General features: G+C 38.4%; 1 protein-coding gene and 1 long non-coding RNA gene across 3 annotated transcripts in view; one reads left to right on the top strand and one right to left on the bottom strand.

Moving 5' to 3' along the window:
- Nucleotides 1-25,346, top strand: part of LOC126277907 (UDP-glucose 4-epimerase) — a 97,436-nt gene that overhangs the window by 65,672 nt on the left and 6,418 nt on the right. For both annotated transcript variants that reach the window (XM_049977475.1, XM_049977474.1), the window contains exons 6-7: nucleotides 2,991-3,124; nucleotides 6,692-6,842. In XM_049977475.1, the coding sequence (XP_049833432.1) occupies nucleotides 2,991-3,124; nucleotides 6,692-6,842 (285 nt within the window). The remainder of the gene's footprint in view (nucleotides 1-2,990; nucleotides 3,125-6,691; nucleotides 6,843-25,346) is intronic.
- The window catches only part of LOC126277910 (uncharacterized), a 428,173-nt gene continuing 415,759 nt past the window's right edge, over nucleotides 12,933-25,346 (bottom strand). The window contains exons 2-3 of the long non-coding RNA XR_007550619.1: nucleotides 24,834-24,954; nucleotides 12,933-13,826 (exon numbers count right to left, since the gene is read on the bottom strand). This is a non-coding gene — a long non-coding RNA (uncharacterized LOC126277910). The remainder of the gene's footprint in view (nucleotides 13,827-24,833; nucleotides 24,955-25,346) is intronic.

Here is a 25,346-nt window from a genome sequence, read left to right as displayed (position 1 = left end):
ATTCGCAAACTGTGTGACACAGTGTTCTGCTCAATAGAGCACTGAACAATAACAAACAAACATACAACATTGAAACTTCTGGCAGTTACACATTAAACACAGGCATGTGCAGGGGTGCCAGCCGCATTTCGCTCCGACACACCATTAGCGCGAAATTACGAATGTTCCAGAATTTTATTAACTGACCTCGTATGCATGCCTATGCCCCTATGTGGTACCGGCAAGATTGACCATGTCAATGCTATTCTGTGACAGGTGGGTTGCTTGTGATGGGGTACTGTCAGGTGGAGTGGGTAGAGGCTAAGAGAAGTAGGGAGAGGGACTTGAGGGGGGTAGAGGGTAAAAGAGGCAGGGAGAGGGATTGGGGGGGGGGGGGAGTAACAGCTCAGAGGGAGGCTTGTTTGCTGGCTAGGAACGCAGGAGAGAGGCTTAGCAGGTATAGTTGTAGCAGCTGGAGGGAAGCGGCACATGCTGAAGGCAATGTGGGAATGTGAATTGGGAGGGGATGACAGGATGGAGGAAGGGGAAACTGTTGGGTGGAAAAACAGTGGGTTACCTGATATTGAGCCTGGGACAGTTATGGGAGCTCTTGCCACAAAATGCTTCTGCTTTTTGGTGAGTGGTCTCCTTTAATCCTAAAGTATTTACATCTTACTAGAACTTTCCTACAACATTTTCATAACTTAGACTTGCCATTCTTGGTACATGTAAGAGAATCTTTTTGCAAGTCAGCGTTAATAGATTTCATTATCATACCATGGCTGAAAGAAGAACCTAGAACTGTGAACACACATTACATGTTTTTGAGGCCATAAAAGTTGTTAGCTTAATTAGAAGATGCAACCCCGTGTGTTTCATTGTTTCCTTCACTTCTGTCTGAAGTATACATCCCTTCATTTTCTCAAAGTTTGCTGGTTTAACCACAACAATTCATTTTCCCACTATAATGAAGCAATCTTCACTTTTAAAGAGGGATGCAGGTGATGATTTTATATGGGGATTTCTTAATTCATGATATTTTTATGCACCAGATTGTACTAAAATCGATGTGGTTGGGCAGGTGTTTAATGCAGTGCATCAGTTAAACTGTATATTTTTGTAGTATATGAATATAGATACGAAAATAACAAATTGCACTTGAGTTCCACAAACTTGTAAATCTACATCACTTGGTCAACATATCAGCACACAGGAAACGTAATGTCTTGCAAAATTTTTGTGGCAGTAAAACAAAACTCTGAGAATGTTTATTTCAATATTTATTCAATGTTATTGTTACTATTTTGTGAATGAAAAAAGGAATAGGGTTCCATATTTGCTGTTTCTCATATCTTGTGCGCAATGTAAATGTGTAGTTTAATTGATGTGCCACATTAAAGATCTCGTCCAAATGCGACATTCTTTTTTGCGACAGATTGTGTAAAAGTGGTCTGAAATGTCACGTTGGTGAATAAAACTTTTACTGGTATAAAGAGAGTTGGAAGTAGCATCTTTTCATATGGTGCCACATCAACAACCATAATTCTCTATTCAAGAAATCAACTGCCATTTTATACACAATACTCAGTGCTGAGAAAGAAAGTCAAAATCCAGTTTCAGGATTCAATAACTATTGTTTACTAGTGTGAGGCTTAGAATGACAAAACCATGTCCAGAATGTGTGTTTTTGGTTGGCATACAACATTCAGAAATTGCAAGGAAGGAGTTGAATATTAACAATGTGCTGGACATATCAGCTGTGCATTCACCTGTGCCTGATGATCTACAAATACAGAAGTTGTGCCAAAGGTTGTCTTGACGAATGAAAGAAACACTATGTAACAGTTTTTTTGTGAACTGTTGGAACATTTGGAGACCAATCCAGGTCCTCTGGGCAGAGCTGTAGCTATTGATGAACCTTAACTTTTGAGTATGATTCAAGAGTAAAGGGCAAAAGTTTCTAGTAGCACACAAGTGCCGCTACTTGATCAAAGAATTCTTGAATAAAGAAGAGAGTAACAGATATTCATTGTCTTGTTTGAGATTAAAAGTGTGCTGCGAAAGAAATTTATGTCTTGTGTAAGAATTTTGGCTGCACTCTGTTCCAAGGGAGAACACCGGTACCTGAATGTTCCGTCAAAACTGCACCCTGTCACACATCTCTGAATGTTGAGCTAGCACTGGCCAAACACAAAATGAAAATAATTAACTAACCAACTTGTTGTAAAAAGAATGAAGTTCTACTGCAAATTTCTGTACTTCACATATTATTTATTGTATTTTTCAGTGAAATACTGTTGAATCTGTGTAAATTAGAACATTACTTGGTTTCATGACTTCTGTTTCCTCATGCTAGCTAATAAGCATGCTTGTCTAAGGATTGCTGTCTCAGAATGAAAGCTGATATTAAAGTATTAGAATTTTCTTGTAGTGTAGTCAGTCAGAGTGACAAAAACTGTTTGAAAATTTCTAAAAAAAAGTATAACATAATTTTTATCTTATTGCATTCCTCATATTTCATGTATGTTCTGCTTGTAATATGTAATCACTGTTAAAGTAGGCTAACTTTAATTCTCTTCTGTGTTTCCACATCTTTACAACTTTCTATTGGACGGTGTAGAATCTTAAATAATGGTTTGGGCACATCCAGTGCATTTTGAACTAGTGTTTTGAAGGTCAGCATTAAAATGCAACATAAATTTGAAGCAGTTTTTGTGGTGCATTTGTAATCATCGACAGCAAACAGTATTTTAAGATTGTAAAAAAGTGATTCAAAAATGTGTGGTGATTATGATACCATCACATGCCTCATATTGTGAGTTGTTAATTTTTTATGTAGAACAGATAATTTCCGCGAACTCTTTGTCCTTATTCCCTAGAACCAGTATAAATGGCACTTTTGTAACAATTACATAAAATTTATTTACATATTTTGACAGAGTAGAGTTACACTTATGCTAATCTATACCTTATATTCGGAATCAAGATTACAAAAAACTGTTTTATTCCAGGTGTCCGTGATTATATTCACATAGAAGATCTGGCTCTTGGACATATAGCAGCTGCAAAATTGCTTTTATCTTCATTGTCAGGTCAATTCAAGGTCTATAACCTTGGAACAGGTCGTGGGAATTCTGTTCTTGAGGTATGCTGCAGTACTTAATTTTTAAAAACAATGGTTTCCAAAATAAAATAATTGGAGTTAAAAGAAAAATCCCTCTTAACAAAACACTAGCAGACATGCACGCGAGCAAAGAATGTCATTTCTACTGTTGATTGTCATGTCCTGCCATCACACTCTTAACCACAATCCTCGATAATTTACCATTCTGCAGTTCCAGCTGTCTCTTTTGTCATAAGAAGCAACCTCTGGCATTGAATTTGAAAACCTGATTTTTTGTGTCACCCGGCCCATGTTAACATCTACACACTAGACTTGTTATGTCTACTGGGTAGACTAGTTATTCTTCTTGTTTCACTGTAAGTAAATATCTTTGAACTGTGTATCAGAACCATATAATTTGAATTACTTTATTGGATGGACACACGAAATTTAATTTTAATGTATTATAAGCTGTGGACTAGACTACATGTGAAATAACTTTGTTAGTACACTACTGACTTTGCAAATGTAAGCATGATGAACTGTCCATCATTGCTGCCATCTGTTGGTTTCTTTCATTGTAGAACTACACTAGTCGGACTTGTAGTGTGGTTTCATGACTGTGCTGGTGGACACTGGTACACACATAGCAGTATTTTAGAAGATATTTTTGATGGTGTTTGGAATAGAATTAGCACTAGAATAAAATAATGTTGTATTACCACTATTCTTACAGTGATGCTTGGCTTGTCATTTTGAGCAGAACTATCTCCTTTAAATAATAACTATTAACTATTGACAACAGATGATAACAGAAATATTAATAACTCAGAAGAAGATAATCGGCTTCAGCCATCTTACTTCCAGTATAATAAGCCTACAAAATCGTAGACATAGCTTTCCAAGTAGACTACTTCTTGAAATTATCTGTTCCACTAAGTATGCAGGTATCATAAGAAAAGTTTTGCTTCCTTTAAATTTATATTTTTAGACTTCAAAAATTGAGTATCTGGAGAATTATCAGTTACAAACACATTTATGGCATCATAAATTATGGCACCTTGTCCTCAACTAGTGTATCTACTGTACCTTTATGCGAGAACGGTTTGTTGTATTTGCTGATTCTGGGAACTTTATGGAACCAAAACACAAATTTCCATTCTGGTTGTGGTTTCATCATATAGGATGTTTGTCTTTATTCCATCTATAACTTCACTGGTGAATTTACTATAGTCAGAAGAAATTTATAGGAATAAAACAAACTATCATGTAACGTGCGAGACAGTAGTCACAAAATAATCATCAGTTTCTAGGCATAACTTTGGACAAAAAAGATGATTTAGGTGTGACTTTAACAACTTCATTTTGTGCTGCATGTCATCATAGCGACTGTACTACAGTGTAAACATGCAAAAATTTTACCGTTACTGATGTGTCTTGTCTTTAGTGCAAAATTTGAAGGTAATGACTTTTAAGAAACTTTGAAGTGAATTTTGTAAGTGATGATTAGAATATGCATTTCTGTTTGAGAGAACATTTGAAATTTTTTGCAAGTACAGTTATTTTCTCGTATGCCAGTAAGCTATAGATATGGCAGCATACATAACAATTTTTGCATATTTACGTTAAAGTCACCCCTACAGTGCAGCAACTTGCACACATCATACCAGGCATCATACTTACTACATTTTCCCAGGGTTTCCCCTACCATATTTAGAAAACAAATTACTTTTTTATAGTACCTGTAAAGTGAGCCAACTATATAATCTTTTTTAAGTTTTTTCTTGTATGTTGTGAAACTTAAAATTTCCCATTACTTCATAGACATTATGCAGTGAATTACAGTGCAGTCTGTGACAATTATTGGGAAAAAATCTTGAAAAGTGGGGTAGGAAACACTGAACTGTTAATGCAGTATGCTGCTGTTGTATGCACCTGGTTTCTGAATTTCTCAATTTTTGTGGGAGCTTATTTAAAAATGCAAGGCACAGTAAACCACTGGCCACATTGTCATATGTGCCCAAAAAAGTGGAACCGTTATACACAAAAAATGTGAATTATAGGCATGTACTTTTCACTTTGATAATTCTGTTTATGAAATTGAAGTATGACTATCAATGTTAACCAGAAGACTTCAAACTGCAGTTCATCTCACTACAGAGATTGCAAGTAATATGACATTCCAGTTGTGCTTACAGGTCTGTATCATACCTATTAGAGTTAGTGCACCAGACCTGAGGGCAGTTTCTCCTGTTATTTCTAATGTACATCATAATCTCAACTCTCAAAAGCAAATAACTTATCTTTTAAATATTTCTCAGACAAATTCCTCTATCAAGGTAGATTTTTGTTCAAGAATTCGGCAATCCACGACTGTATGACATGATTTTCCAGCTTTGCTAGTGAGATGTTAGCTTTTGCAAAAACTTCAACAGTTCCTTTCCCAAAACAGTCTTTTTATTGATTTCTTCTTTTAACACTATTTAGGTTTTCAACAACTGATGACTGTTTATATGAGTAATGAGAAGCAGCAGCTTGATTCTCATTGATGAACAGAGTGCTTCTCTTATATAATGTTTCTTGACAATGTCTTTCTGTTGTTCGCCAACTAGACAATGGCAAAATCTTTACTACACTGTTTTTTAATCTGTTGCATATAAGCCATGACTAGCATATTGCTGAAGGGACGAATGACTCATACTTGACAATATGGCAGACAGAACTGGGAAGGTAGTAGAAGCAGAACCGAACTGAACTGCAGAACTATACCAGCATATTTTAGAAAGACTAGGCATGGCGGCTCACTAGAGCAGCTGAGTCGATAGAAATGCAATGATATCAACTCGTATTGATTGCTTTCTGGTCACTGCCAACTTTGGCTGACAGACAACATTATGTTTAGGGTGACTAAATCTACAAAACCAAAAGTGACAAGGTGAATTAATGATAACTGTTGAGTGTAACTGATTTTTAAATCATTTATTGTCATTCTAGGCACATTAAACAGTGTGCCCTCATCTAGTTACAGACAGCAGCAACTAAAAACCATAGGCCCAACTGGTCAACACATTTCAATTTCTATTGATTCTGCTACTCCCAGCAACTACCTTGCTGGAATTTGCTTGTGTGTATGAGTTTATATTGCAGGTCTACTGGCTAATGTGACAACATGTTATAAAGATCTTTCACCTACCCAACAGTTAATGAGCACAATGATACACCACCGCAGTTTTGACAGGTGTCCACATTCTCTTTTCAAACTGGGATTTTCCAGATGCTGTACAATATGAGTAACGGTCGATTACTTGATAGATGCAGAAAATAAAGCTGGGGCTTTTCACGGAAGATACATTGCTAGTGGTGAATGTATAAAATAAATGAATAATAACTTTGCAGAGAGCCACATGATTTTTCCGCTGTATCCATAGGTAGATTCCATGAAAAAGAAGAGTGCAGAACTCCTGCTGTTCAGTTTGAGAAGAGTGCAGAACTCCTGCTGTTCAGTTTGCTGATAATGAACCTAATTTCCCTGTTGGGACTGCTGTTATGGTATGGTTCTATTGTGATTCTTAACTGGATTTTGAATTGTTTGTTTCATTTTGTTTTCAGGTGATTAAAGCATTTGAAGAAGCAAGTGGTCGTAAAATTCCATATACCATCTGCCCCAGAAGACCAGGTGACATAGCAGCATCGTATGCAGATGCTTCGCTTGCTAACAAAGAGCTGGGTTGGACTGCTGCAAAATCTCTTCGCGATATGTGTTAGTATACATATATGAGTATTTGAGTGAAAATAATTCATTTTTTTATATAATAGAACTGGATAGACAAGACAATCTATTCATCAAGTGCCAGGAGGAGAAAACACATACAAAAGTTAAGAAAATATGCAAGCTTTCAGAGCCAGTGACTCCACTTCCTGGAAGAAAAGTTTAAGGGGAAGGAGGAGAGATGACGGCAAAGGGCTGGTGAGGTGTAGGATATGGGTAGAATTACAAAAAAGTTGCCCAGAACCCTGGGTTAGAAGAGAAGTACCATACAGGATGGGAAGGAAATATATGAATACATACACACATCAAAAAAGTTTTGATTCACCCCGGTTCGCAGAACTCCTGAAGATAGACGTTGACACAGACGCATCCCCTTTGACTGTTCAGAGATGTCACTAAACACGCCCAAACATGTAAGCAACCATGCATGAGCAGCGCCTATTAGACGGAGGAGGTCTGACAGACGATCAGTTCCAGTCTTTCCACCAGGAAGGAGGTACACGGCTCTTCTATCAACGTAGTTCAACCATGCCTAGACAGTCAAACCATGGTTTGATCACGTCCACATTGTTACTTTGTGCCAGGAAGGGCTCTCAACAAGGGAAGTGGCCAGGCGTCTCGGAGTGAACCAAAGTGATGTTGTTCAGACATAGAGGAACTGTCGATGACATGCCTCGCTCAGGCCGCCCAAGGGCTACTGCTGCAGTGGATGACCACTACCTACGGAATATGGCTTAGAGGAACCCTGACTGCAACGCCACCATGTTGAGTAATGCTTTTTGTGCAGCCACAGGATGTCATGTTAAGACTCAAACTGTGTGCAATAGGCAGCATGATGCGCAGCTTCACTCCCAACGTCCATGGCGAGTATCCATCTTTGCAACCAAGATACCATGCAGCACAGTACAAATGGGGCCCAACAACATGTCATACGGACCACTCAGGATTGGCATCGTGTTCTCTTCACCGATGAGTTCTGCATGTTCCTTAAATTAGACAATCGTCTGAGACATGTTTGGAGGCAACATAGTCAGGCTGAACTCCTTAGACACATTGTCCAGCGAATGCAGCAAGGTGGAGGTTCGCTGTTGTTCAGGGGAGTATTACATGGGGCTGCTGCTGGTGATCATGGAAGGCACCATAATATCTGTATGATACATGAATGCCATCCTATGACCAACAGTGCAAGCATATTGCCGAGGCAATCGTCTTCATGGACAACAATTCGTGCCCCCATTATGCACATCTTGTGAATGTCTTCCTTCAGGTTAACGACATCACGTGACTAGAGTGGCCAGCATGTTTTCCAGACATGAACCCTAACGAACATGCCCAGGATGGATAGAAAAGAGCTGTTTACGGTGACCCGCTGATGAACTTGTGGATAGTATGCCACGACGAATACAGGCATGCATCAATGCAAGAGGACGGGCTACTGGATGTTAGAGGTACCAGTGTGTACAGCAATCTGCACCACCAGCTCTGAAGGTCTCGCTGTATGGTGGTACAACATGCAACGTGTGGTTTTCATGAACAATAAAAAGGGCGGAAATGAAGTTTATGTTGATCTCTATTCCAATTTCTGTAAAAGTTTTGGAACTCTTGGAACTGAGATGATGCAAAACTTTTTTTGATGTGTGTACATTGTTGGCATTAACATCTTATTGATAGAAGTGCATTAGCATTCAGATTTATAACAACATATTGCCTGCTGACAGTGAAACAATAGTAATTTTAATGACACATTGCTAATTGGAATTTTGCACCAATCATCAGTTACATACAGGAATTATAATTACATCCTCAGGATGATTGATCGGTGGTGCTTATTTGTTACATGGGTGTGCCACCCTGCTGTCATCTGCAGCTTGGTGGTTGCCCTTCTTCATTTCTACCTGTTGTTGCCATCCTAGAATTTCCATTAGCATTGTAATTATAATTTACAATTTGTAAAATATTTACATGTAGTATAAACACCAAAATTTTAGATAAATCACTGCCTTTGCAACCCTTAAGGCTCTATAACTCTGTCAAATTGCAACATTTTCAGTGAGATAATATACATAATTAATTAGAACTTGAATGTTTAGGGCATTGGCATCGCATAAGAAATCTGATAATTTAATAGTATTTTGCCAGAGCAGTGTCCCCCCCTCCTCCTTCTGTAAGTAAGTCTAGCAGACTATAGACAGAAGCTTTCTAGTATGATGTTATATAGGTGATCATGAAGCAGTTGGTAATGTGCAGCCTGTTGAAATATGACTACTGTGTGTTAACTGTAAGACGGCAGAGTTGTGAGGGGAGTGCGGGGAAAGGAGGAAGCAAGCATTGGCTGGCTAGCAAGGGTAGAGGAGCCATTGGCGGGGGGAGCACAAGGCACGCCTACCACTTGCAGTGCTGGCACCACAAATTGCACGTCATGCTTACATAAAATCAGGCGTAAGGCTTGTAAGTAAAACTCGCTTTAAATGTTGTTCGTAAATGAAACTGAAATTGTCATGTACATTGAAATCCATATATATAAAAATGAATGTATGTACGTTTGTCTACTATACGCTCACAAACTATTCATCCGATTGCAATGAAACTTTGGTGAATTGTTCTCCGAACGCCCAAAAAGAGTAATGGACAATGTTTCAACAGTTAGGTCACTGTAGCATGCATAGCGCAATTGATTAGGTAAAGGCTTGTCATGCAGCGGACCCTGGATCAATTCACAGTGCTCGAATTGTTATTATTTTTTTAAAACTATTAATTATAAAATTTGAATATACTTAAACAGGTCATATAGTATAACGTAACTGTCAATCTCTATATATAAAAATGAATGTATGTAATGTATGTCTGTCTTCTGTGTGTTCCCAAACCATTCATGAAATTTTGGTGATTTGTTCTCAGTACGCCCATGAAGGTTCCTAACACAAAAAACAGCCATTCTTGAGGGGATATGACGTCATAAACAATGAGATTCCATCGCGGGAAAATACCCAGATTTATGCATCCACTATTTGAGAATGAGAGCACTTAGCGACTAGCAAGAAACGTTACATACAATTTCAAACCTTTACGAAAATTTTTCTTGCTGACACCCCCCACAAAATAATAGAAAGAAAAAAGGTTGTCGCTTACTACATTAGGCATGACGTTTTAATGTAGTATTTCGTTACTATTAACTCTAATCGCAACATATTTTGCTTACAGTATCCACATATATCAGTAAATGCGCCGGCAAATTTATGTCTCTTTACGCCATATAACTCAGGAGATATAACGTGGTAAACATCGAGTTGCGTGAAAGTGCCGTGTCATGCATGATGTTTTGTTCTGTTATTTCTTTCTACTAACACTATTCGCAAACGTGTTAAAGAAGTATGTAAAACCACAGGCGTATTCCTAAAAAACGTTGTGCCAAAATTTTAAATCAATCGGTCAACAACTTTTCGAGATTTCTTCCGTTGTGAAGCACGGGCGTACAGCTAGTGTTTAATAAATATCTTAACTGCAGCAATGAAGTACGCTTGTCGCAAGGAAAGAAAACAGTCTGAAATAGAAATAAAATTTATGACGCAATGATTGGCAGATTGTTTCTCGTATTTATTCGAGATGTCATACTTTTGTAAAAAACATTTAAAGCCATGTGGTCCACCGCTTTCACTGTCACTATGTTTCGTTCCTGTGTTTGATTAAAATAGAACAGAAATACAATTTACAGCAAACTAATAGGGGATGGTTTTTGTTATTTATTCAAGCTGTGATCTTTTGTAAAAACATTTCACGCCATGTGATCAATCGCTTTCACTGTCACTGTCTTCCGTTTGTGTGTCTGTGTCTTCCTCACTTACATCTGATGTGGCTGTGTTAATGATAATTTCGTCCACAGCAATTTCGATGACACCATCACATGCCCAATATTCTTCTTCTGTTTCTTTAACTTTTTTGCAATATCCCTTCCAATCATTGGCAGTAACCGACTGGAAAGCTGCGTCCACAAGATTCAGCATGTTTGTGGCAGCCAAGTCCCCTGATATGTTGTGCTCCCTAACATGCCTTTTTATCTTCGCTCATGCTAATTCTATTGCGTTTAAGTCACAGTTGTAAGGTGGCGAGCGAATGACCTGGTGGCCTTTGCTTTCAGCCAACAGGTTTACAGCAAGAGACTTCTCAGCTGGCTTATTTGCTCGTACTTTTGCATACAACTCGTCCTTCCTCGTACTCTCATCACGGGGGATATTTCTGCATTGGAGTTCTCTCTTTTTGCCTGTTATGGTAAGGAGCGTTATCCATAACAATTACTGAATTAGGCGGGAGATTTGGCAGTACCTTCTCTCCGAACCACTTCTCAAAGTTTGCCAAATTTATCTGACCGTGATAATCGCCCTTTGTCGGCTTTGCCCAGAACATAAGTTGCCCTTCCTTGACGAACCCATTCTTGGATCCGACACTTGTAACTATCAATCTTCTCGATGACTTCCCCCATGCAGTGACACCAAGGACACTCTCTTCACATAAGTCACCCTTCCTCTGCCAACATTTATTAAACGTTAAGTTATTATTGATCCACGACTCATCGAGATAAAATATTTCTCTGCCTGCTTCCCTGAAGTTCTTCATGTCAACAAGGAAACTAAATCGCCCGTGTACAATGTCTGGACGTTCTAACAACACATTCCTCTTGTTTTCCACCTTACGCCATATGAATCCTATAGACAAAAATACTTTTCTCAGAGAGACAATACTCCACTTCCAGCCTATTTTGTCGTGCAAAACAGGAAGCAGTGTTTGCAGGCTTGGCACAATCTTCCGCACTGAATAAAATTCCACTATCATGTCGCAAATGACATGCTGGTTGAAATCATTGATCATTACTTCAATTTCTCCACTTCTATTCCTAAGTTAAAAGAGAAAGATTTATAAGAAAATGCCTACTGCACTGCATGTATTGTTTTTAATTTGGAAATGTACTGTAATATGAATGTGTTTTGAAATAATACAGTAACCAGTGGTATTTCCATACAAAGCAATACGGTAGCAAGGGAAAATGAAATATAATGTAATTCAGACGAAATAGGGGGCTCCTTCAAAGTGATCGCGAACAAAATATCTGAAATGGAATGTGGTTTCTTGCCAGGCGTTTGTGGTGATACGCCAGGATGATTCTTGGAATCCAATGCTACGCATGCTTTGTCTTGTGTATGTAGCAGCTCTCACTGAAGATTTGTAAGTGGGGTGAAGCAATTGTTCTGCTCCCTTTCCCTTTCGTAGCATTCAATCACACGCAATATAATTTTGCAAGCATCACTACGTAATACTGGTTTCCTTCTAACGGTAGTCCTACCGGTAGGGGTTGTTGGCGACTCCTGAGATGGGCCAGCAACTGCCTCTTCACTCATTTTGATAATGTTTATCACAACTGCACAATAAAAACACGCAGAACAGTACAGCGCAAAACAATAATGAAGCCGACGACAATGGCTACCTTGTACAACACAGTCAGCTACGTAATGTTGGCAGCAGTCGAAACTGCGTGCCTACCGAAGCGTCCCGACGTTTATTGACTTCTACCGATTCAGGACTTGGGAGAGGTCTGCCATCTAAAAGTTTACACACCGTAGGTTCTCTCTCTCATGTTTATGAATGACTAGGTTCCCCCTCTTATGTTTATGAATGACTAGGTTCTCTCATGTTTAAGAAATAATGGCATTTGTTGTGTTTCATTAAGCAAAACAGACAGTGATATGGCTGCTTACTGAAATTGGATATAAATGTGTATGAAAGCCATGTTTGGTTTTTGTAACTAATTTCCAGTGAATTGTAAGATTGTTGTCGTGAACAGTCACAGGATTCTAGGCTTCTCAATTGATGTTCGTCTGGTCAGGTGATTTGAGTTACAGCTTTAGACATGTTCACAATCAACACTCCAACCTTGCCTTTCCTTCATTGTTATGTGCCCTTTATTCAGAACATGAACTGCTAATGTAAACAGTTTGTGAAGGATGCAACATAGAAGTGGCCTGCATAAGCCTATGTACTCTCAAATTAAAGAAATTTTAATCTCATAATATAATACCTGGATATTAGATAATAAGAATTCAGTAGAATGCATTAAAAAAAGAAAGGCATGTGGTTTATGCATCTCAGTTTCCGCATGTCGATCATCAGTCAGTCAGTCATTTCACAACCACTGCTGGCTAAAGGCCTCCTCCAGATTACTGCACATAATACAGTCTTCAGCCAAATGTATCCATTTTGCTCCTTGTGTGTTTTCTTATGTCAAGTATCTCCTTTCCATGTGGTCATTGTCTCAGTCTATTCTTATACCTTGAAATCTAGTGAATAGCTTCATTAGACTTCTACCATTCATTGTACCACCACAGTAGTAGTAATGTATTCATTCAAATATCATTTTACATTGATAGATGATTTGTCAGCCTTATACAACGAAAAGTTTAGTCGTATGTGTCGTTGTCTGTGTTGTCATCATCATCGTCGTTGTTTTCAGTCTGAAGGCTGATCTAATGCAGCACTCAATGCTAGGGAGCATGTCTCCATCTCTGCATAACTAATGTGACCTACATCCATTTGATCCTGTTTACCATATGCATCCCTTTACAGTTTTTACCTCACATGCTCACTCCCATTACCAAACTGACAATTAACTGGTGCCTCCAAATATGTGCTATCAACTAGTCATTTCTTATAGTCAAGTTCTCATAAATTTCTTTTGTCAACAATTTGATTATCCAGTCTGCCCATCTAATCTTCTGTCTCCTTTGGTTATGCGTAATGTACAATACTCTTGTTTGCATACATGTATGGGAAAAGTTAGCTGAATAAAATGAAATATAAATTATACAGTGTCAGTTAAGTTTCTCCACTCTTTTCACTGCATACACCGCGCACACTTTCTGATCACTTTAGGGCTACTACTATGCTGCTGTGTATCTGTTACATCTTCTAGTCTTCCATTCTGCCTCTCTGAAAAACTTGGCATCAACTCATAATGAATGAGATATTAAAAGTAGAAAAATGGTGGGACATTTTTAGTATTTTATGCATTAATGACCATCTCTCCTGCTACTCCTTACCAACACATGCCCTCTCCCTCTCCCCTCTGTGTTCTCTAAGTAATCTTTAACTGCATAATATGCATTACTTAAGAGGTACACCTGTACAATTCTGACCCCTAACAGCAAATGCTGTTTCTCATTGATAAATCAAAGCTGATTCCTGTTCCATGATTGTGTGTAAAACTGTTTGTGTCTTACCTAATACTGTTGTCCTCACATGCACAACAGATTGGGAAATGAACACATGTGGCAGTAAAAATCCCCAATTTTTTAAAATCTTCTCTTGAAATTAGCCCAAGGGGCAGCCAGATGAAAATGAGACAGACAGAAAAAAAGTAAGTAAACTGTTTATTATTTCAAAAGTGATTTCCATAGAAAAATGGTGGGACATTTTTAGTATTTTATGCATTAATGACCATCTCTCCTGCTACTCCTTACCAACACATGCCCTCTCCCTCTCCCCTCTGTGTTCTCTAAGTAATCTTTAACTGCATAATATGCATTACTTAAGAGGTACACCTGTACAATTCTGACCCCTAACAGCAAATGCTGTTTCTCATTGATAAATCAAAGCTGATTCCTGTTCCATGATTGTGTGTAAAACTGTTTGTGTCTTACCTAATACTGTTGTCCTCACATGCACAACAGATTGGGAAATGAACACATGTGGCAGTAAAAATCCCCAATTTTTTAAAATCTTCTCTTGAAATTAGCCCAAGGGGCAGCCAGATGAAAATGAGACAGACAGAAAAAAAGTAAGTAAACTGTTTATTATTTCAAAAGTGATTTCCATAACTGTTAACACATTTATCCCGTTGTGGGACAATGTGATCAGTGCTTTCATGGAAAAATGTTTGCTGTTATGTATGAAACCACAATTATATCCAGCCAGCATCTCTTCATCCATAGCAAATCTATGACCACAAAAGTCTTTCTTCAACGCTACAAAAATATAGTAACTGCATTGGGAGAGGTCGGGACTGTATGGAGGAGATCTAAGGGCTTCCTAGCGAAACTTCTGCAGTGCATTTGAAACACATGGGCTCGTCCATGTGTTGCCCAGTTTGTTTCAAGTATGCTGCAGAAGTTTTGCTAGGAAGCCCTTATACATTCTGCATACAGTCATATTTTTGGAGCCCTGAAGAAGGATACATGTGGCCCTGATCTGCTTTGGATGAAGAGGTGGACGCTTGGCTACAGTCATGGTTCCATAGGCAACCACAAACATTTTCCCAAAAGGGCACTGACTGCCCTGTCTCACAGTGGGGTAAAAGTATTACCAGTTATAGTGATTACTTATGAAGTGATAAACAATTTACTTCTTTTCATCTGTTTTGTTTTCATTTGACTACTGTTATACTAGTAATTATTTTTCGTATGGCACTTCTCAGCTGTTTGAAAACTTTAGCCATTTTTTGTGTATTTGATCCCTAGTAAAGTCATATAGCTAAGAATTGAATGTACATAGGAACATTATATTGGCACTAGCAATTGGCTGTTACACAGTAGAAACATAAGGGTGTGATTGCATGCAGCCACTATCTTTGTACTACTATGTTTGTGCCATGTCAGTTAATAATACTAGCCAACATAAAAAATATTTTCAAGTGTTTCTTTCATTTAATGAGTGAAATCTCACTTATTTTGAATGTGTGTGTGTGTGTGTGGGGGATATGACAAAAAAATTAACAATGTTGGAAAACATATTTTTTTTTTTTTTTTTTACATTGTTGATATTCCTACCTGGAGTTCGTTGTTTCAAACAAAGAAGTTTATTAGCTCTACTTTCTGTGATCGACAATAGGTGGAAATATTATATTCTAGTGTATTAAGAGGAAATAATATATTTTAACTAAATAGGTCAACAACATCGGAAGTTCAGTTGAAGTATATGGTAGGTGGTTGTATCTGAAGAGAATCATATGGTGGCTTCATGAGCTCGTTTTCTTTTGACTTTCCTCTTGTGAGTTCCGGAGCATCCCGATACAGAGACCAGCAGTAATCTGAAAGCTTTGGATCATTCTAATGGCTGTGATATATCTGCCCCATTACAGTAATTTCTGGGTGGCACCTTTCCCCATGTTCATCACTGACAGCTTCACAACAAGGAGGGAAAAAGTCTAGATGTGAGTGGAGGAAATGCACCTTAGGGACATGATAGATCCAAGTTGATGGTACTTTTGCAGGAGTACTACCATCAACTAAGAATTGTTACTGTCTCTTTTGTTACCTAAAAATCCATGAAGGCTTTACTAACTTCCTTTTCTTTCCCCTCCAAAATGTGATCAAACACAGGGTCCTTCACAGTTGCCGAATTTGTGGCCCACAAAAATACAGTAAAACTCCGCTTTTATGTTCCAGAATAAGCGTTTCCCATCATTTATGACATTTTTATTGCTCTTGTCAAATTTACTATGTCCACAATGTTAATTCACACCAAATTTTGCATCAACATATTTATAATTTTCACACAATTTACACTTTATGAAAAAATATTCTTGATGAAAAAAATGATGTAATTGACGTAAAATGATGTAATTCTCATATTATAATGGCCATCAATTAGTGCTTACAAACACTGTGTGGAAATGGTACATCAGTAAAAGTCAGAACAATTCATGCAGTATCTCTTGCTGCTACAAGCTCTACTCGGCATGGTGGCTGGTAGTAACTATTGGTTCATTCGAATAAAGACATCATGACTAGTCACAAGCATTTACACAGTGTTCTTACCGTTATCAAATCACATCATTGTAGCATTGTAGCATTAGTTGACACCTTAGCTTACTTTAAGTTGCTCAGATGTTTTAGTTTTAATCACAGCACCAATTACCTATTTTTTAGTACTGAGCAAAGCGCATTTTGAGATTTATTCTCTTTGTAAAGCGCAGTATTTATGTATGTAGTTTTTGTGCTGTCACACAAACAAAAAATGTTGGTGAGAGTTTGCTGTGGTTTTCTACATAATTGAGGAGGCACATTGCCTGATGACTTCAAAAATATGGCTACAGTGCAAGAGATGCAAAACAACACATATGCAAACACCACACAAAATACTGATGTAAATATTTGCACTTGACAAAGAAAAAATTCACAAAACACGTCATGCTAAGCACAAAAATAAATAACTGGTGCGGTGTTTCATTATTTAAATAATGAATGGCAGCTGTAGGCTTTGTAAAAACACCAGTTCCAATGAAACCAGCAGTTTTTATTAGAAACAAATCTTTAATTGATAATAAACAAGTCCCTGACAAGTATTTTGATGCCCAGCAGACCAACACTGACAACGATAGTTCAGGTATACATGCCGACGTCGCAAGCTGAAGATGAACAGATAGAGAAAGTGTATGAGGATGTTGAAAGGGTAATGCAGTATGTAAAGGGGGATGAAAATCTAATAGTCATGGCGACTGTAATGCAGTTGCAGGGGAAGGAGTAGAAGAAAAGGTTACAGGAGAATATGGGCTTGGGACAAGGAATGAAAGAGGAGAAAGACTAATTGAGTTCTGTAACAAGTTTCAGCTAGTAATAGCGAATACCCTGTTCAAGAATCACAAGAGGAGGAGGTATACTTGGAAAAGGCCGGGAGATACGGGAAGATTTCAATTAGATTACATCATGGACAGACAGAGATTCCGAAATCAGATACTGGATTGTAAGGCGTACCCAGGAGCAGATATAGACTCAGATCACAATATAGTAGTGATGAAGAGTAGACTGAAGTTCAAGACACTAGTCAGGAAGAATCAATACGCAAAGAAGTGGGATTCGGAAGTTCTAAGGAATGACGAGACACGTTTGAAGTTCCCTAATGCTATAGATAGAGCAATAAGGAATAGCGCAGTAGGCAGCACAGTTGAAGAGGAATGGACATCTCTAAAAAGGGCCATCACAGAAGTTGGGAAGGAAAACATAGGTACAAAGAAGGTAGCTGCGAAGAAACCATGGGTAACAGAAGAAATACTTCAGTTGATTGATGAAAGGAGGAAGAACAAACATGTTCCGGGAAAATCAGGAATACAGAAATAAAAGTCGCTGAGGAATGAAATAAATAGGAAGTGCAGGGAAGCAAAGAAGAAATGGCTGCAGAAAAAATGTGAAGACATCGAAAAAGATATGATTGTCGGAAGGCCAGACTCAGTATACAGGAAAGTCAAAACAACCTTTGGTGACATTAAAAGCAATGGTGGTAACATTAAGAGTGCAACGGGAATTCCACTGTTAAATGCAGAGGAGAGAGCAGATAGGTGGAAAGAATACATTGAAAGCCTCTATGAGGGTGAAGATTTGTCTGATGTGATAGAAGAAGAAACAGGAGTCGAGTTAGAAGAGATAGGGGATCCAGTATTAGAATCGGAATTTAAAAGAGCTTTGGAGGACTTAAGGTCAAATAAGGCAGAAGGGATAGATAACATTCCATCAGAATTTCTAAAATCATTAGTGGAAGTGGCAACAAAACGACTATTCACGTTGGTGTGTAGAATATATGAGTCTGATGACATACCATCTGACTTTCAGATAAGCATCATCCACACAATTCCGAAGACGGAAAGAGCTGACAAGTGCGAGAATTGTCGCACAATCAGCTTAACAGCTCATGCATCGAAGCTGCTTACAAGAATAATATACAGAAGAATAGAAAAGAAAATTGAGAATGCGCTAGGTGACGATCAGTTTGGCTTTAGGAAAAGTAAAGGCACGAGAGTGGCAATTCTGACGTTACGGCTAATAATGGAAGCAAGGCTAAAGAAAAATCAAGACACGTTCATAGGATTTGTGACCTGGAAAAAGCGTTCGACAATATAAAATGGTGCAAGCTGTTCAAGATTCTGAAAAAAGTGGGGGTAAGCTATAAGGAGAGACGGGTCATATACAATATGTACAACAGCCAAGAGGGAATAATAAGAGTGGACGATCAAGAAAGAAGTGCTCGTATTAAGAAGGGAGTAAGACAAGGCTGTAGCTTTTCGCCCTTACTCTTCAATCTGTACATCGAGGAAGCAATGATGGAAATAAAAGAAAGGTTCAGGAGTGGAATTAAAATACAAGGTGAAAGGATATCAATGATACGATTCGCTGATGACATTGCTATACTGAGTGAAAGTAAAGAAGAATTAAATGATGTGCTGAACTGAATGAACAGTCTAATGAGTACACAGTGTGGTCTGAGAGTAAATCGGAGAAAGACGAAGGTAATGAGAAGTAGTAGAAATGAGAACAGTGAGAAACCTAACATCAAGATTGATGGTCATGAAGTCAATGAAGTTAAGGAATTCAGCTACCTAGGCATAAAATAACCAATGACGGATGGAGCAAGGAGGACATCAAAAACAGACTCGCTATGGTAAAAAAGGCATTTCTGGCCAAGAGAAGTCTACTAATATCAAATACTGGTCTTAATTTGAGGAAGAAATTTCTGAGGATGTACGTCTGGAGTACAGCATTGTATGGTAGTGAAACATGGACTGTGGGAAAACCGGAACAGAAGAGAATCGAAGCATTTGAGATGTGGTGCTATAGACGAATGTTGAAAATTAGGTGGACTGATAAGGTAAGGAATGAGGAGGTTCTACGCAGAATCGGAGAGGAAAGGAATATGTGGAAAACACTGATGAGGAGAAGGGACAGGATGATAGGACGTCTGCTGAGACATGAGGGAATGACTTCCATGGTACTAGAGGGAGCTGTAGAGGGCAAAAACTGTAGAGGAAGACAGAGATCGAAATACGTCAAGCAAATAATTGAGGACGTAGGTTGCAAGTGCTACTCTGAGATGAAGAGGTTAGCACAGGAAAGGAATTTGTGGCGGGCCGCATCAAACTAGTCAGTAGATTGATGACACAAAAAAAAAGAAGAAGAAGAAGAAGAAGAAGTACATATATTATGCATAAAGTGTGAAAATGCAAGAGGTATCCTGTACACAACCTTCACAGCTTAAAACATTATTTCCCACATTTTACACCACTTTTTTTTAAAGTCCCTTTAAAAGTGTAAAAGCAAAGTTAACTGTACTCTCCGTAACCTTTGCATTACTTAACAAAGGCCTGCCCTTCTTAGTTCATTGCTTTGACAAAATTTTCATCAACCTCAGCTTTATAGTAGGGGTGGAAGAATAACATCTTTTGGATCTGTGAGAGGTTCAGCATTGACATTTTTCAGTCTAGGGTTAAGATTTCTTGCAGGCCAGTGTGCTTGAGTATAATGTGATTTTCTATCCCTACTGTTCCGCATACGTAAAATGCAACAGAACTAAGTGTAGCCTAGTTGTATTCCTAAGAGAGCAGCGATGACTTTTAGATCACTATATATTTTCCATTTGTTTTCAGAATATATGATTGAGTCAAGGAGAGCTTTCATGTTTGCATAAGTCTCCTTGATGTGAACTGCATGACTTAAGAAGCAATACAGCTGTTGTGAAGCCATACACCTTTCAAACTTAGCTCGAAGAATCTGTGAGTAGCCTCTAGGATCATGGTTCGCATGCAAAGATTTCATCAAACCATTAATATAAAACCAAACAAGAAGAGAGTTTTTCTTCTCAAAATGAGGAAGCAGATTCCTCAAACATTGTCTGCAATATGAAACCTTAATGTTAAAGAAGATTCCATTGCTGTATTCTTGATCCTAAAAGTTCATTGTTGTCCTTTGACAACCCAAGATGTCGAATGAGGCCACTCAATTCCAATTGACTCAGTTGGTGTGGTTTGTTATATTTTTCCACAAAATCAGGGTCATGGGATGCGTAAAGCTCCTTAGGTTCTTCTCCCACACTGCCTTCGTCTTCTATTTCCACCTCAAAGTTCTAGGGGTAGAGTAGAAGCTAGTGAAGTATCTGAATGTGAATGTGAAGTATCTGAATGTGAAATAGGTCGAATAGCAGATCGAGGATACAGGTACTGAATTGTTTTTCTGCGTTTTGTTGATAATTCTGCCTTTATAGGTGGAATCAAGCAGAAATAGCAGTCATCTATGCGACTTGTAGGGTTTCGACTAACTATAGGTAAAGCAAAAGCCATAGATGAGTCTTTATTTTTCAGTCATTCATAAAGTATAACAGAAGAAGAGTTGCAACATATATTTGGACCCCGTGACGTATCCCAGTCCCTTACCTTCATAAAAATGAGAGGTGTCAGATTCCGTTTCTGTGATGAAAATGTTATTCATCACAAATGTAAGAAATGTTATTCACTGAATTTACACATTTTCATAAAGTTTACAACTTAAGACTCGAAATATCATAATTTCCGCACTAATTAAAACAGAAACAATATGTATGTTTATAATCTAAAGACTACAGAAAAAAAAAAATATTTTTTGCAGTGACAGGTGTCCCAATTTCGAAAACAATTTTTTTTCCAAATAGAAAATGTAGACTAAGAAAATGATATGCCACTTTACTTTATCACCAAAACAAGAGCTGGTCAGTCATTTTTATGGTTATTCATATATTCAGCAGGAGAAAATACATATAATCAGCTATTTTTGCACCCGTTACATTTTCATTGTTGGCCAGTGGAATCAATATTATGAAAGAGGAAGCCTTCTGGTAGAATTTTGCACAGAGCAAAACTTAATCATAGCTAACACTTGGTTCACGAATCATGAAAGAAGGTTGTATACATGGAAGAACCCTGGAGATACTAAAAGGTTTCAGATAGATTATATAATGGTAAGACAGAGATTTAGGAACCAGGTTTTAAATTGTAAGACATTTCCAGGGGCAGACGTGGACTCTGACCACAGTCTATTGTTAAGAACTGTAGATTAAAACTGAAGAAACTGCAAAAAGGTGGGAATTTAAGGAGATGGGACCTGAATAAACTGAAAGTACCAGAGGTTATACAGAGTTTCAGGGAGAGCATAAGGGAACAATTGACAGGAATGGGGAAAAGAAATACAGTAGAAGAAGAGTAGGTAGCTTTGAGGAATGAAATAGTGAAGGCAGCAGAGGATCAAGTAGGTAAAAAGACAAGGGCTAGTAGAAATCCATGGGTAACAGAAGAGATATTGAATTTAATTGATGAAAGGAATGAGATCGACAGGAAGTGCAAAATGGCTTAGCAGGGATGGCTAGAGAACAAATGTAAGGATGTAGAGGCTTATCTCACGAGGGGGTAAGATAGATACTGCCTACAGGAAAAATGAGAGACCTTTGGAGAAAAGAGAACCACTTGCATGAATATCAAGAGCTCAGATGGAAACCCAGTTCCAAGCAAAGAAGGGAAAGCAGAAAGGTGAAAGGAGTATATAGAGGGTCTATACAAGGGCGATGTTCTTAAGGACAATATCATGGAAATGGGAGATATGCAGCTGCGTGAAGAGTTTGACAAAGCACTGAAAGACTTGAGTCGAAACAAGGCCCCGGGAGTAGACAACATTCCATTAGAACTACTGACAGCCTTGGGAGAGCCAGTCCTGACAAAATTCTACCACCTGGTGAGCAAGATGTATAAGACAGGCGAAATTCCCTCAGACTTCAAGAAGAATATAATAATTCCAATCCGAAAGGAAGCAGCTGCAAAATACTAAGGCGAATTCTTTACAGACGAAGCCAACCTCGGGGAGGATCAGTTTGGATTTCGTAGAAATGTTGGAACACATGAGGCAATACTGCCCCTACGACTTATCTTAGAAAAAGATTAAGGAAAGGCAAACCTACGTTTCTAGCATTTGTAGACTTAGAGAAAGCTTTTGACAATGTTGTCTGTAATACTCTCTTTCAAATTCTGAAGGTGGCAGGGGTAAAATACAGGGAGCGAAAGGCTATTTACAATTTGTACAGAAACCAGATGACAGTTATAAGAGTCGAGAGGTATGAAAGGGAAGCAGTGGTTGGGAAGGGAGTGAGACAGGATTGTAGCCTCTCCCCAATGCTATTCAATCTGTATATGGAGCAAGCAGTAAAGGAAACAAAAGAAAAGTTCAGAGTAGGTATTAAAATCCATGGAGAAGAAATAAAAACTTTGAGGTTCGCCAATGACATTGTAATTCTGTCAGAAATGGCAATGGACTTGGAAGAGCAGTTGAACGGAATGGACAGTGTCTTGAAAGGTGGGTATAAGATGAACATCAACAAAAACAAAACAAGGATAATGGAATATAGTCAAATTAAGTCAGGTGATGCTGAGGGAATTAGATTAGGAAATGAGACACTTAAAGTAGTAAAGGAGTTTTCCTATTTGGGGAGCAAAATAATTGATGTGGTCGAAGCAGAGAGGATATAAATTGTAGACTGGCAATGGCAAGGAAAGCGTTTCTGAAGAAGAGAAATTTGTTAACATCGAGTATTGATTTACGTGTTAGGAAGTCGTTTCTGAAAGTATTTGTATTGAGTGTAGCCATGTATGGAAGTGAAACGTGGACGGTAAATAGTTTAGACAAGAAGATAATAGAAGCTTTTGAAATGTGGTGCTACAGAAGAATGCTGAAGTTATATGGGTAGGTCACATAACTAATGAGGAGGTATTGAATAGAATTGATGAGAAGAGGAGTTTGTGGAACAGCATGACTAGAAGAAGGGATCGGTTGGTAGGACATGTTCTGAGGCATCAAGGAATCACCAATTTAGTACTGGAGGGCAGTGTGGAGAGTAAAAATCATAGAGGGAGACCAAGAGATGAGTACACTAAGCAGATTTAGAAGGATGTAGGCCGCAACCTAACATGTTAAAAACACCACTCATAAAAACAGTTTTCTTCCAGGGCTATACCTAGGGTTCTATTAGTGAGACAAAGGTAGGGTAAGATATTTTGGATAGGCTTGGGCTAGGGCAGTTATGGTTGCGTGTGGGAGTGAGAGGTGAGTTGCATATTAAAGAGAGTACAAATATGTTGCTCCGATTGTTGTGCTCAGAGAGGAGCACTTTCTCATTGGATATGTTATATTTGATTACATAACTTCTTTCATCTTGCTCTGCTAAGGTCAGGTAATTGTTGAAGTTTTTTCTGTAGTAGACGCAAACAGTAGCAAGAGGGTGTGTTGAAAACTAATGCCTCCAAATTATATTTTATGTGAAAACTCTGAAAGCTTTTTGGATAAAAGAACTTCATTAAAATTCCACGTCTTTTCTTCACTTCTACGTATTTATTTCTCAACAAAGTTACTCTGGCGACAAACACATTTCTCCCAACAAGAGACCAGTTTGTTGATACTGTCACCGTAGAATGGTTGACGTTGTCGACAGAACCACTGCTTCAGCGCTGCTTGCACTGCTGCATCACTATCAAAGTGTAGGCCTGAAAAGTGTTCTTTAAGTTTTGAAAACAGATGAAAATCAGATGGGACCAAGTTGGGACTGTATGGAGGTTGATTGATGACAGTGATCTTGGGGCTGGATTGTTGCAGATATCACAGTACTTGTGTATGATCTGGCATTATGATGCAGTAGGAGAGAGTGCTTCAAGCATGGCTAAACTCTTTGAAATTGTGCTTTCAGTTTTTTGAGAATCTCACAGTTTCTTGCAGAGTTTATCGTGATGCCTTCAGGCATGAATTTAAAATCCACCACAACTTCAATATCCCAAAACTTTGTGAGCATGACTTTACCTGCTGATAGCATGTTCTTGAATTTTTTTAGTGTGAGAGATTCTTTGTGCTGGAACTCCATGGATGATCTCTTGTTTTCGGGGTAGAAATTGTGAACAAACCTGTATCACCTGTCGCAATATTGTTAAGGATCACATCACTCTCACACTTAAAACACAAAAGAAATTGTTGACAGGTGCTACTGTTCTGTTTGCTGTTGGGAGTAAGCATTCGAGACACGACACTGTACCTAGTTTTCTGTACCACATTTCTGCAGTGATGACCTGCACACAAACTCCTGATACCCCTCAATTAAGTGAGATATGACAATGAAAACAATCCATTATTGACAAAATAATTTAATTGGATAGGTAAAAAATTTACTCACCAAGCGACAGCAGAAATCACGCACAAAAGATGGTTGTAATTGGCAAGCTTTCAGAGTCAGTGGCTCCTTCTTCAGGCAGAAGGGTTGAAGGGGAAGGAAGAGGGGTGAAGGAAAAGGAAACCTGTGAAAACACTTTGATAATTAGTTCATTCGTTTTAGAAATTAGTATGTTCATACAGACAGACAGACAGACATGGTTTTACAGTTTCATTATTAGTTTAGATATAAACCAAGGGGTGGGGGGGGGGGGGCTTTCAGACAGTCATATCACTTGCACCAACACACAAATTTGTATGCAGTAGGAGGATTTCCCCCACCCCCCACCCCCCCGAATAACTCAGTTTTTCTTGCAGATATATAGTAAGGAATGGAACTGAATACATTGTAACAGCTGAAAATTTGTGCCAGACCTGGACTTTTCACCAGGATTTCTGCCTATCATGAGTAGTGTCCTTGTCCATTAGGCTATCCCCTGAGTATTCCTCCAGGTAAGACTGAAGCCATCATTGTCAG

Source organism: Schistocerca gregaria, chromosome 6 (genome assembly GCF_023897955.1).
Source record: "Schistocerca gregaria isolate iqSchGreg1 chromosome 6, iqSchGreg1.2, whole genome shotgun sequence".
Lineage (NCBI taxonomy): Eukaryota > Metazoa > Arthropoda > Insecta > Orthoptera > Acrididae > Schistocerca > Schistocerca gregaria.
Note: the sequence above shows the minus strand (reverse complement) of the source record. Positions and strands in the feature narration are given on the sequence as shown.